The sequence below is a fragment of the Lepidochelys olivacea genome (genome assembly GCF_965140295.1).
Source record: "Lepidochelys olivacea isolate rLepOli2 genome assembly, chromosome: 1".
Taxonomy (NCBI): Eukaryota; Metazoa; Chordata; order Testudines; family Cheloniidae; genus Lepidochelys; species Lepidochelys olivacea.
In genome coordinates, this window is record NC_140411.1 from 259,356,783 (window position 1) to 259,367,724 (window position 10,942).

The following is a 10,942-nucleotide window of genomic DNA, read 5'->3' on the forward strand; positions in this document are numbered from 1 at the left end:
TGGCCTAGAGCAAGTCCCTTCTCTCCTTGTGCCAGCCTTTCCCCATCTGTACCTGGGGGGGATAGTGCAGTGTCTGCCATTCAGGAAGACTTGTAAAGCGCTTGGAGATCTTCATGTGAAAGGGGCTGTGGAAAGGCAAAGAACACATTTAGTACTCGTATCTCAATGTCTGTACTTTGGCCTGTTAACCTTTTACCCCCAATCGGGGATATTGCAGATTATGTATTCCTTACGCCATCCGATCTTAAACTGAACTTGCACCCCTTGATAATCTGTATGTTATTCCCTGATAACCAGAAACTTCTGCGCTTAAACTCTGTACTGTTCGCTTTTTTAAACATCATCTTAATAACATTTTTTAAATTTGATTGATGTATTCAGGGTTCCAAGCCACCCTGAATTGGCAACACTGAACAGCTGGGGAGGCGGAAATGCTTGGCTGCCTGGGGGAATGTTCCACTGGGGAACATTCCTGGGCAGGGGTTTCTGTTTTGTGCGTATGGCTGTAATGGTGACACTTTGCACCTATACAATGCTTTTGGTCTAAAGATCTCCAAGTGATTTGCAAACACTGGTCTGTATCATTGTCCCCATTTCAAAGAGAGAGAAACTTTGAGGCACATAACGAGTAAAAGCACCTCACCTGCTTCAATGAGCAGTGGGGCAGTTGGGCACCTGTGACATTTTCTTGTATTGATTATTGGCTGAAAACTGATTCAGTGAACTGCCCCCACTGCATCCCCCTCCCCAACTCATTGTGTAAAGAGAAGTGACTCATGCTGGGGGAGGGGCAATTCTCCAGCTCAGCCAGCATGCCCAAAGATCCCAATAAACAGCCCAGCTGGCTGGAGCTATTTGCTTATGAACCCCACGGCCCCCAGCCATTAGCAGCATGTCCACTAGGGGTGGGAGATGGTTTAATCTTTCTTGCTGTGGTGTGAATGGGGGATGGGAGACCGTCCTCATTTCCTGGGACTGGCCAATTAATATCGTTTGCCAGACAGTGAAATCAGGGCACAGATCTCTGGTTCCCAGCCTCGTTAGTGAGGCTGGAAGGTTTGTGCTTCCCCAGCCTGTGAACCCACGCGCCGAGTCATACCCTCAGCCTGTCTCTGGGGGTGAGTGCTCTGCAGAGAGAAGGCAGGGGGAGCCTTAACCTGATGTTTTCCCCCTTATGAGCAATGTCCTACCTGGTTTGTCGTGAATTCTCTCTTCCATGTGTCGTCCTCATCCCCTCTCCCTCCCTGGCCCCACTCTTCTCTTCATCTAGAGCGGGAGCTGCTGTGAGACCAAAGGACCCTCCATGGATTGCGTTGGTCCAGCCAGAGCCCAAGAGGAAGCCGGCTCCTCCCCCACCAGGCAGCAGCCAGGAGACCCCCATGAGGGCTTTAGAGGAAGAGGAGGAGCAGGGGAAAGGGAGGGAAAGGGAGAGCAGATCCGCCAGCAGGGAGCCCAAAGCCTACAACCCCTTTGAGGAGGAGGAGGAGGAGGAAGGTGCAACACCAAAGAGCACGCCAAAGCAGGATCAGAGTGAGAGCACGACAAAACCCACTCATCCCTGGTACCGCATCACCCCCACCAGCAGCCCCAAGACAAAGAAACGTCCGGCTCCACAAGCACCCAGCGCCTCCCCCCTAGGTGAGTCCCTCCCACACAGTTCCATGCCCAGAACATCCTACACAAAACTCCTGTCTCTGTCCCCTTTGGACACCAGGGATAGGCAGCCCCGGCGCTTTCACCTCTCCAGCAGGCAGGGCAAATCCTAATGTCTATGCCAGCTGGCTGGGCTCTGTGCTACCAAATCCTGCTTCCCATCCAGCCTCACAGGGTGGGGGTCTGAAGGGTCTCGCTCCTGAAGGTGCCTCTTGAAGTCTCCATCTGTAGCTGGTGTGTGTGTGTGTGGGTATTTGTTACTTCCCGTTCCCCTCTGACCTCTCTCTTTCCTTTGTAGTTCACCACCCCATCTCCAGGCTCTCTCACTCAGAGCCATCCTCCTGCACCCCATCACCTGCCCTCAGCCTTGAGAGCATCAACTCCGAGTGTTCAGCCAAGGCTGCTGGTGACCTGGATGAGGCTTCAGTGCCCAAGAGCTCCTCCGAACCCACAGTCCATGCGCCAGCTGCTTCCAAGATCTCCTGTGCAGACACTCCACTCACCAGTGTCTCCTCCAGTGAGAGCCCCGCAGCCCCAGCCAGCCTGTCTGCCAACTCCTCCTTCTCTTCCTCCAGTGAGCTGGCCAGCTCCAGTGGGGAGGCACAGGGGGGAGCTCAGCAAACCAGCAGGAGCTTTTCTGCCAGCAATTTAAAGACCAGCCCCAGCCCACTGCCCCCCAAGCCTCCTGCTGGTGCTAGTCCCACACCCACCCCGTTGGCCTCAGACACAGGTGGAGGAGGCCCCAAGAATTCCCCATCGCCCAAGCCGCAGCTGAAGGTAGGTTGGTGCATTTCTCCTAATTTCTCCTTTTCTCCCACCCCTCACCATCCCTCATCACAACAATCATCCTATCCTCCAAGGAGGCCCGTTGGAGATGCCCTTCAGTGCCCTTTGGGAGGGGAAACCCACCCTTGCCAATAGGCCTCTGGTCTTGAGCTGCTTGCTGTTTTTCCACCTCTCCACCTGGAGACATCTCCACGCTGGAGCTGAGGGTCAGGCTACCAGTCTCCAACTCTCTGCTATCATATGGTGATGTCTTCACCCCAAAGCAGCTCTGGCACCACCAAGTGGTGAGACTCTGTACTTTGGCTTTCAGCAGGAACATGCTGCTCTCGACCCATTTGTGCACCATTGTTGGCACAAAATGTGACCACCAAGAGCCAGGTCAGGCAGAGCTAGAGCTAAGATTCTCACAGTTTGGTGGGGTAAGTGCTAGGTAAATGGTAATCATGCTCTTATTCACCCTGCCTCATGGTACAAATCAAAACAAATGAAAACACTGCTCAAAGCAAAATAGCTTTTCATGCTATGATTAAGCTGTGGAACTCACTGCCACATGACATTACTGAGGGAAATGACTTAGTGTGATCAAAAAAGACTAAATATTGATACAGATACGAATAGTATCTGCAGTGACACTGACTAGGATAAAATGATCAGGGATATAAATTCTTATGCCTCAGGGGACATGCTAATCACTGGTTGGAGTTAGGAAGACAAACCTCCCATCATGCAGTGAGATGCATTCTGGGGGTTTATATCTCCCTTGGAAGCATCCAAGGCTATCTGCTGTCATAGACAGGATACCAGAGTATCCAAAGGGCTGCCTACGCTCTTGAATTTTGTAGCTACAGTTCCCCACCAATGCAGCTCCGGCATGGAAGCAATAGTAGAAACTGTGGTGTAGACAGGACTTGGGTGTTTTTAGCACTCTGGTATCAAACCATGCTCTGGAGCTGCACTGGTGGGGAATTACACCTGCAGAGTTTGCTCCTGTAGACAAGGGCTGGTGGACCAGCTGTCTACTCCACCATGGTAGAAGTGGGGATAGTGGCTTAGCTGGACCATTGCTCTGCTCCAGTATGGTAGTTCTTGTGAGAGGGCGTTTGCTCCGTGTTCATAACCTGCCTGGGATCTGCTTTCTTGCTCTCTCCTGGGCACCAAATCATCTTCTTGTTTTTTTTCCCCAGTCTTCATGCAAAGAGAATCCCTTCAACCGGAAGTCGTCACCTGTCACCTCCCCCTCGGCACAGAAACCCCCAAAGGGATCCAAGCCAGCGCGCCCTCCTGCACCAGGACATGGCTTCCCGCTGATCAAACGCAAGGTAAAGGGGACAGAGAAGCACAGGGGCAAATGTCACCTCCGCACTGTCTGCTGGGACTGCAGCTCTGCTTGCTGAACCCCCATTTCCTTTCCTAGCTTCCAGCAGCGGGAGGGATGTGTGGCTGGCTGTTGAGGGATCTGCAGGATGGGTGGAGAGCCCCCTTGTGCGCACACACTGCCTAGAAGGCTCTTCAGAGGGGTGTACATTGACTTGCATCAGTAGTGGCTCCCTTTGGGAGCTGCAGGTTGGCCAGACTGCCTAGAACCAGCCACCCAGGGCCTGACTTTGACTCCCACTCTCTTCTCCCCTCCACTTGGGGAACGAAATGGTCTCTTCAGTCTCTGCCCCAGGCATGTCCTGATTCACCGTATGGCACAGCAATTGCCAGACCTCAGGAGGGAGTTGTCTGAACAAGAGGGGTGTGCTGAACGAGGGGGGTAAAGGGTATCCACACCACTCCCCCAAGATCACTGGGGGCCAGTTTGAGCTGTCGATGGAGAGAGATTTTAATGCGTGGGCTGCAAGTGCATCTTCCTCCAGCAGTGCCATTAGTCTGTGTGTGATGGAGCAGGGTGGTTTCCCCCAGGAGATGTTTGATTTTTTCTGATGCTGTGTTAGTCCTGTGGGAGGGAGTTGGTCACTCCCATTGCTCTCCCTCCTCCACAGAACAGTGCTAGTTTCCCCTGCTCTTTCCACTGCCTGTCAGGGAGTGCGTTGGGGTCCCCAGGCAGGATGCTGGAGCAGATGGGTCAAGGGCTGCCCAGGGAAATAGCAATGGGTGTTCCTGTTTGTGTGGTTTGGTAGGTCCAGGCGGATCAGTATGTCCCAGTGGAGGATATTTACGGAGAGATGGACACCATTGAGCAGCGGCTGGACGAGCTGGAGCACCGAGGGGTGGAACTGGAGGAGAAACTCCGTAGTGTCGAGAATGGTAACATGGATTGTACCAACCGTGGGGGTTGGGTGGGGATGGGGGAGGGGAAGAGAATATGTGTCATAGAGGATAGGGAATTTTAAGATGTAAGGGCTGTACCACCCATTATAGGGGGGAATGAGGAAGGAGAAGTAGTGGTAATATGCTCTCTGTTTAAGGCTAGGGTGATGAAGGATCAAGGGAGTTGAGTGGGGGAAGGGTGGGGCCATGCCAACTGGCTTGGGCTATGAGGAAAATGGATCAGAACCATCACTTCTCCATGGGAGGCTGAGAACTGTTTAATTCACTCCACTTCTCATGTGTTCAGGCGCTGGATGAGGTCAGGTTGATTATAAGTGAATCTCTCCCTCCCCAGCGTGGCAGAGCCTGCCTTGGCCTGCTGCGTTGTGTGGGCAGAAAGCCCTGAGGAGCGTATCTGAATTCTTTCTCTGCCTGGTTTGACTGGCAGACAGCCCCGAGGACAGCCTGCTGGTGGACTGGTTCAAGCTCATCCACGAGAAGCACATGCTGGTGCGCCGTGAGTCTGAGCTCATCTACATGTGAGTAGGGGGAATGCACTGACATGCTGCCTCCAAAGCTGGGGAGGACGGAAGAGCTCCCTATTCCCACCTGAGATGCTTTACCAGAAGGCCCTGGTAGGCTTCCTGGTCAAGGGGTGGGGCTAGAGATCTATGAAGACATTTGACTCTTTGTCCAAGAGTACTTGGAACTCCCCAGAGACTGGAGCTGCAAGAGCTGTGGGCTTCCCTATAGCCAGTGCTCCTGCAGTGTTCCCCACTGCACCTCCTTCTGTAAGAGCCTGTGAGCTCCCTATAGCCACCATGCCTACATCAGTCTTTACTGGATGAGGCTGGGGCTAGCATTGCTGGGAGTACAGCCAAGGCTCCTGCCCTTTCACTGCAAGTCTCTTGATGGGTAAGGCTAAGGTCACAGTTGTTACTTTCAAACCTGACCCCATGGAGATCACTTCCCAGAGAGGACATCTGCTTTCCGGAGGGATCTCTCTGAGCCTTGCAATGGGTTTTTGATGGTGTTTCTCTTTCTTTGCAGTTATAAGCAGCAGAACTTGGAGCAGCGTCAGGCTGATGTAGAGTATGAACTGCGGTGCCTTCTCAATAAGCCGGGTAAATCTCTTAGTACTGGTGAAACACCACCCTGAGCAGGTTCTCTGTCCCCCCAATGCCCATTATACCTTCAGTCATGGCTAGTCCCTGGGTAAAAGGGACCAAATGAGACTTGCCTTTGATGGATATTAATACTCCTCCTTAAGTGGCTGCAGGGTGGCTGTTGAGTAACGAGGCAGTCCCTCCCCAGCACCAATTCCTGAGCATGCTGTCTAGGCTGTATTCCCAGTCCCTGCATTGAGAGGCCATCATTCTAACCTCGTATAGAGGTCCACAGAGTCATCTGCTAGGCTCAGGACAGGAATCAAACCCAGGTCTCTTGTATGGCACTCCATTCCCCTGAGCTCCTTGCCCAAGGGAAACTTAGTCATTTAACTCCCTGTCTTTTCTGGGGTGGGTAGCTAAGGACTGGACGGATGATGACCGAGAGAGGGAGACGGTGCTAATGCAGGAGCTGGTCACCATTATTGAACAACGTAATGCCATTGTCAACTGCCTGGACGAGGACCGGCAGAGGTAACATGGTGGAAAGGGGGAGATCTGGCCAAAACCCGGCTGCCTTTACTGCCCTGTCTGAGTGACACAGTGGAGAAGGTGGTGCAGCCCACCTGTATGGGGTGAACGTGTACTGTGTAATGCAACACCATGATGCCACTGTTACTGACAGAACTTCCGGAGGGTCCCCCGTTCCTTGTTCCTGTGAATCAATGCTACTGATTTGTGGGGATGGTGTGTGTCTGTGTATCTCTGGATGATGTCTGTCCTGGTATGTGTATATGGGGAATATGTCATAACTGTAGCAAGGGATTATGGGATACCAATGACCATAGTGGTCATGAGCAGTGGGGAGCTCTTCTCTTCCAACAATGTTGTGGCTGTTGTCCTCAGAGTGGAATCTCAACAGTTTCCCACTGTTTCTTTCAGAGAGGAAGAGGAGGATAAATTGTTGGAAGCCATGATTAAAAAGAAAGGTAAGAAAGTGAATGGGAGCCTCATTCCAATACTGGAGGACTTCAGAGTCCTGGTGGCTCTCTCTCGCTCCCAAGGAGAGGGCAGAAGAATAAAGGGCATTAGTATAAATGCACATGAACATGTGTATGTGTCGAGAGATTTATTCTATTCTATATAGGTTCTTATATCACACCCACCACTTCTGAGAATCTTCCACAAACGCATTATGTAATCTGAGTAGCCCCCGTCACCTTTTCTCCTCTCCTCCTCTTCCCAGAGGGAGAAGTGTGTGCAGGGGAGTGTGTTAGAATGTATAGATAATATACACACACGTTGGTATGTGTTTATGTTAGAGAAGGCAAAGTCAAAGAAATATACTTTGCACTTGGAGCAGAAGGTGGTGAGGTTTGTGTTGGATGAATGCACTATAAGGTGGGTAGAAAGTTGGCTAGATTGTCGGGCTCAACGGGTAGTGATCAATGGCTCCATGTCTAGTTGGCAGCCAGTGTCAAGTGGAGTGCCCCAGGGTCGGTCCTGGGGCCGGTTTTGTTCAATATCTTCATAAATGATCTGGAGGATGGTGTGGTTTGCACTCTCAGCAAATTTGCGGATGATACTAAACTGGGAGGAGTGGTAGATACGCTGGAGGGCAGGGATAGGATACAGAGGGACCTAGACAAATTGGAGGATTGGGCCAAAAGAAATCTGATGAGGTTCAATAAGGATAAGTGCAGGGTCCTGCACTTAGGACGGAAGAACCCAATGCACAGCTACAGACTAGGGACCGAATGGCTAGGCAGCAGTTCTGTGGAAAAGGACCTAGGGGTGACAGTGGACGAGAAGCTGGGTATGATTCAGCAGCGTGCCCTTGTTGCCAAGAAGGCCAATGGCATTTTGGGATGTATAAGTAGGGGCATAGCGAGCAGATTGAGGGACGTGATCGTCCCCCTCTATTCGACATTGGTGAGGTCTCATCTGGAGTACTGTGTCCAGTTTTGGGCCCCACACTACAAGAAGGATGTGGATAAATTGGAGAGAGTCCAGCGAAGGGCAACAAAAATGATTAGGGGTCTGGAACACATGACTTATGAGGAGAGGCTGAGGGAACTGGGATTGTTTAGTCTGCAGAAGAGAAGAATGAGGGGGGGGATTTGATAGCTGCTTTCAACTACCTGAGAGGTGGTTCCAGAGAGGATGGTTCTAGACTATTCTCAGTGGTAGAAGAGGACAGGACAAGGAGTAATGGTCTCAAGTTGCAGTGGGGGAGGTTTAGGTTGGATATTAGGAAAAACTTTTTCACTAGGAGGGTAGTGAAACACTGGAATGCGTTACCTAGGGAGGTGGTAGAATCTCCTTCCTTAGAAGTTTTTAAGGTCAGGCTTGACAAAGCCCTGGTTGGGATGATTTAGTTGGGGATTGGGCCTGCTTTGAACAGGGGGTTGGACTAGATGACCTCCTGAGGTCCCTTTTAATCCTGATATTCTATGATTCTATGGTCCTCAATTCCTGTGGGAGTTCATTCCACAGTCTGAGAACAGCTCCTGAGAAAGCTCTGTCTCCTGTGTCTAATCTCAGGAACCTGCAGTGAAAGTGTAAGTGTGGGTATGTCTCCCTCTCTAATCTCAGTGACCTGCCCTGAATGTGTGTGTGTTTTCATTGAGGCACTGGTGGCTCACACAGATGCATGAATCAAGTAGTTTAGCCCCAGTCTGCATACATCACACAGGTGGGGCATCACTCCTGGGCTCTGTCCTTTAGAAAATAACCTCTCCCTGCAACTCTTCTTCAGAATTTCACAAGGAAACTGAGGGCAAGAAGAAAGGAAAGTTCAAGCCCATGAAGGTGCTGAAGCTGCTTGGCAATAAACATGAATCAAAGAGCAAGTCACCCAAGGAGAAAAGCTAGAGCAGGAGCAAGCCAGAAGCAAGGATGGATGCACTGCTGTCCGACTGCATCAGCCCTCCCTGTGGCTGGCTGGATACCTGCCACTGGGGCTCCTGCCTCCCACTCCTTTCCAGAAGCTGTCTCTCCCCTCTCGTCAACCCCCACATGCCAACCCTGATTTCTCCCAGGGAAACTCAGCTTTCAGCCACAGATGTGGAGTTGCCCGAAAAAGAGGAGACATGGCGAGTCTGATCAACAGTACTCCCCCTTCCTAAGGCTGTTGGGAGCCTAATCAGAGGAGCAAAGTTACTATCCACAAGCTTTGGGGAGTGGGGAGGAGGTGAAATAGCTTTAGGAGACATTACCCAGTTGTGTTTCTTATTATTATTATTATTTTATTATTAACTGTCTGAGCAGTAAGTAAAGGATTTTGGTGTTTGTGGGAAACTTGCACTAATCGCCCCGTCCCTCACTCTAACTGTGATAGTCACATGTGCCTCGTACTCTCTGCCTTGGGGGACTGTACACAGTTGTCCCTCCCCAACCTCCAGTTCTTTCCCTTGCAGTCAGAATTCCCACTCTTAACTTTTGTAAAAGACTCTGGGGTTTATAAGAAGGATTATTTTATTGGCTCTAAATTCACACTGAAAAACTAAACAAAAATGAAAGAACCCCCCCAAAACTTTCCATGCCTTAAGTTCCTTAAAAAAAAAAAAAAAAAAAAAGTCACCACTGTCCTGTTTGTGAAGAGATTCCCCTCTCCCGACGACGCACCCCACGAGCATCAGGGCTGAGCGGTATCAATGACAGGGCTAGGTGGAACGGCTAAGGAAAAGGGATTATGGGGAATCTAATTGGACATATCCAAGATACCCCACCCAGGACATCTAACCCTCACTGCAGCTGCTAAATAGACCCACTCTTGTGGTTTTGGGGGGGCAGGGAGGGAGGAACATTCTTTTTCCAGGGAAGGGGAAAAGAATGCAAGACTTTATTCAGGGCCAGCAAGGTTGTCCTGTTGCCTTGCTCTCTAGTGCTGCCCTCTGCCAGCTTGGGGAGTGGGGAGGGAATCTCAGCTGACCCTTCTCCAGCTTTGTCTGTATTTATAATTTTAAAAGTGCAAAAGGGGGGATTTGGGGTTTTTTTTATAGCTTCATTACTAGATGGATTCAACCCCACCCGGCTTTTTAAACCCTTGTTTGATTTGTCGTGTATATGCATTGGGGGATGGGGAGAGCAGTCTTCTCTCCTTCCTTTCTTTTTTCTGCCTTCTCTAAGGTGAGGAGCTATTTATTGAGCTGTTTGATTGGTCTGAGTTAGACACTGAGTCTTGTGGGTGTTGGTTGGTCAGCTGTTGTCTTGCCTTGTTAGCAGAGTAACTACCAGCCCAGAGCAAACTGCTGCATTCCCTTTATAAAAATACTACAGGTTTGATCCAAACCACTCTTGCTTCCAGCAGTGTCCTGGACCATTGCTGGAGTATATTTTTATACAGAAAAAATCCCTGTTTACAAAACCATTGAGGGAGCTGAGTTTATCATGTTGCTCCCAAGGGCCACCAGTACTGGTTGGGGCAGCGTACTCAGCCCCTAGGAATGGAGGGCCCCATCACACTCTTGCAACCCCCAACAGGCTGATCCAGGAGCAGTGGCCACCTTTCTATGGTCATCTCTGGGCAGGGGAGATCCCAAAGCACAACTTACCCTCTCCAAAGCAAAGCAGTCAATTTGGCCTTGTAGAGTGCGGCCGAGCCACTGTCAAAGGCCATGAGAATTGCTGCAGTCTGACACCCCCAGTCCTACTCCCTTCAGTATTTTGATTTGTAAACTGCTACACTGTACTAACTCTGGGATTGCCATTCAGCTACAGAAAAATAAAACCAGTGGAATTAAAAAACTACTGCCACCCTTTGTTGCTTATCCTTACCCGTGCTTGGCTCACCTTAGGTACCTGATTACCTCGGTAGCACATGCACCTCTTAATCTCAGGGTTATGGGTTTGAGTCCAATGTTGGGTACTTGCCTGGCTTGTGGAGGTTTGATGGATTTACTGCTGACAAATAGTTCAGCCTCTGAATTTAAGAAAAGGATGAGATTGGGGATTCCAACCGCCTCTTGGTTCAATACAGGGGTAACTGGGTGAAATTGTTTAGCTTGTGTTATGGAGGAGGTAGGACTAGTAATGATCCCTTCTGGCTTTAAAATCTATGAATACCTTGGCCCCCTGCCTTTGGCCATGTCAATCCTTGTCAAGATGTTCCAAGGGAACAGAAAACAAAGGATCATGGAACA

General features: G+C 50.4%; 1 protein-coding gene across 3 annotated transcripts in view; it reads left to right on the forward strand.

The window, feature by feature from the left end:
- MICALL1 (MICAL like 1) overlaps window positions 1-10,550 on the forward strand; it is a 30,015-nt gene extending 19,465 nt beyond the window's left edge. For all 3 annotated transcript variants that reach the window (XM_084648054.1, XM_084648052.1, XM_084648053.1), the window contains exons 8-16: window positions 1,271-1,638; window positions 1,952-2,430; window positions 3,624-3,758; window positions 4,563-4,689; window positions 5,141-5,231; window positions 5,743-5,816; window positions 6,218-6,332; window positions 6,741-6,787; window positions 8,557-10,550. In XM_084648054.1, the coding sequence (XP_084504180.1) occupies window positions 1,271-1,638; window positions 1,952-2,430; window positions 3,624-3,758; window positions 4,563-4,689; window positions 5,141-5,231; window positions 5,743-5,816; window positions 6,218-6,332; window positions 6,741-6,787; window positions 8,557-8,672 (1,552 nt within the window). In that variant the 3' untranslated portion in view covers window positions 8,673-10,550. The remainder of the gene's footprint in view (window positions 1-1,270; window positions 1,639-1,951; window positions 2,431-3,623; window positions 3,759-4,562; window positions 4,690-5,140; window positions 5,232-5,742; window positions 5,817-6,217; window positions 6,333-6,740; window positions 6,788-8,556) is intronic.
- Window positions 10,551-10,942: the final 392 nt, after the last annotated feature.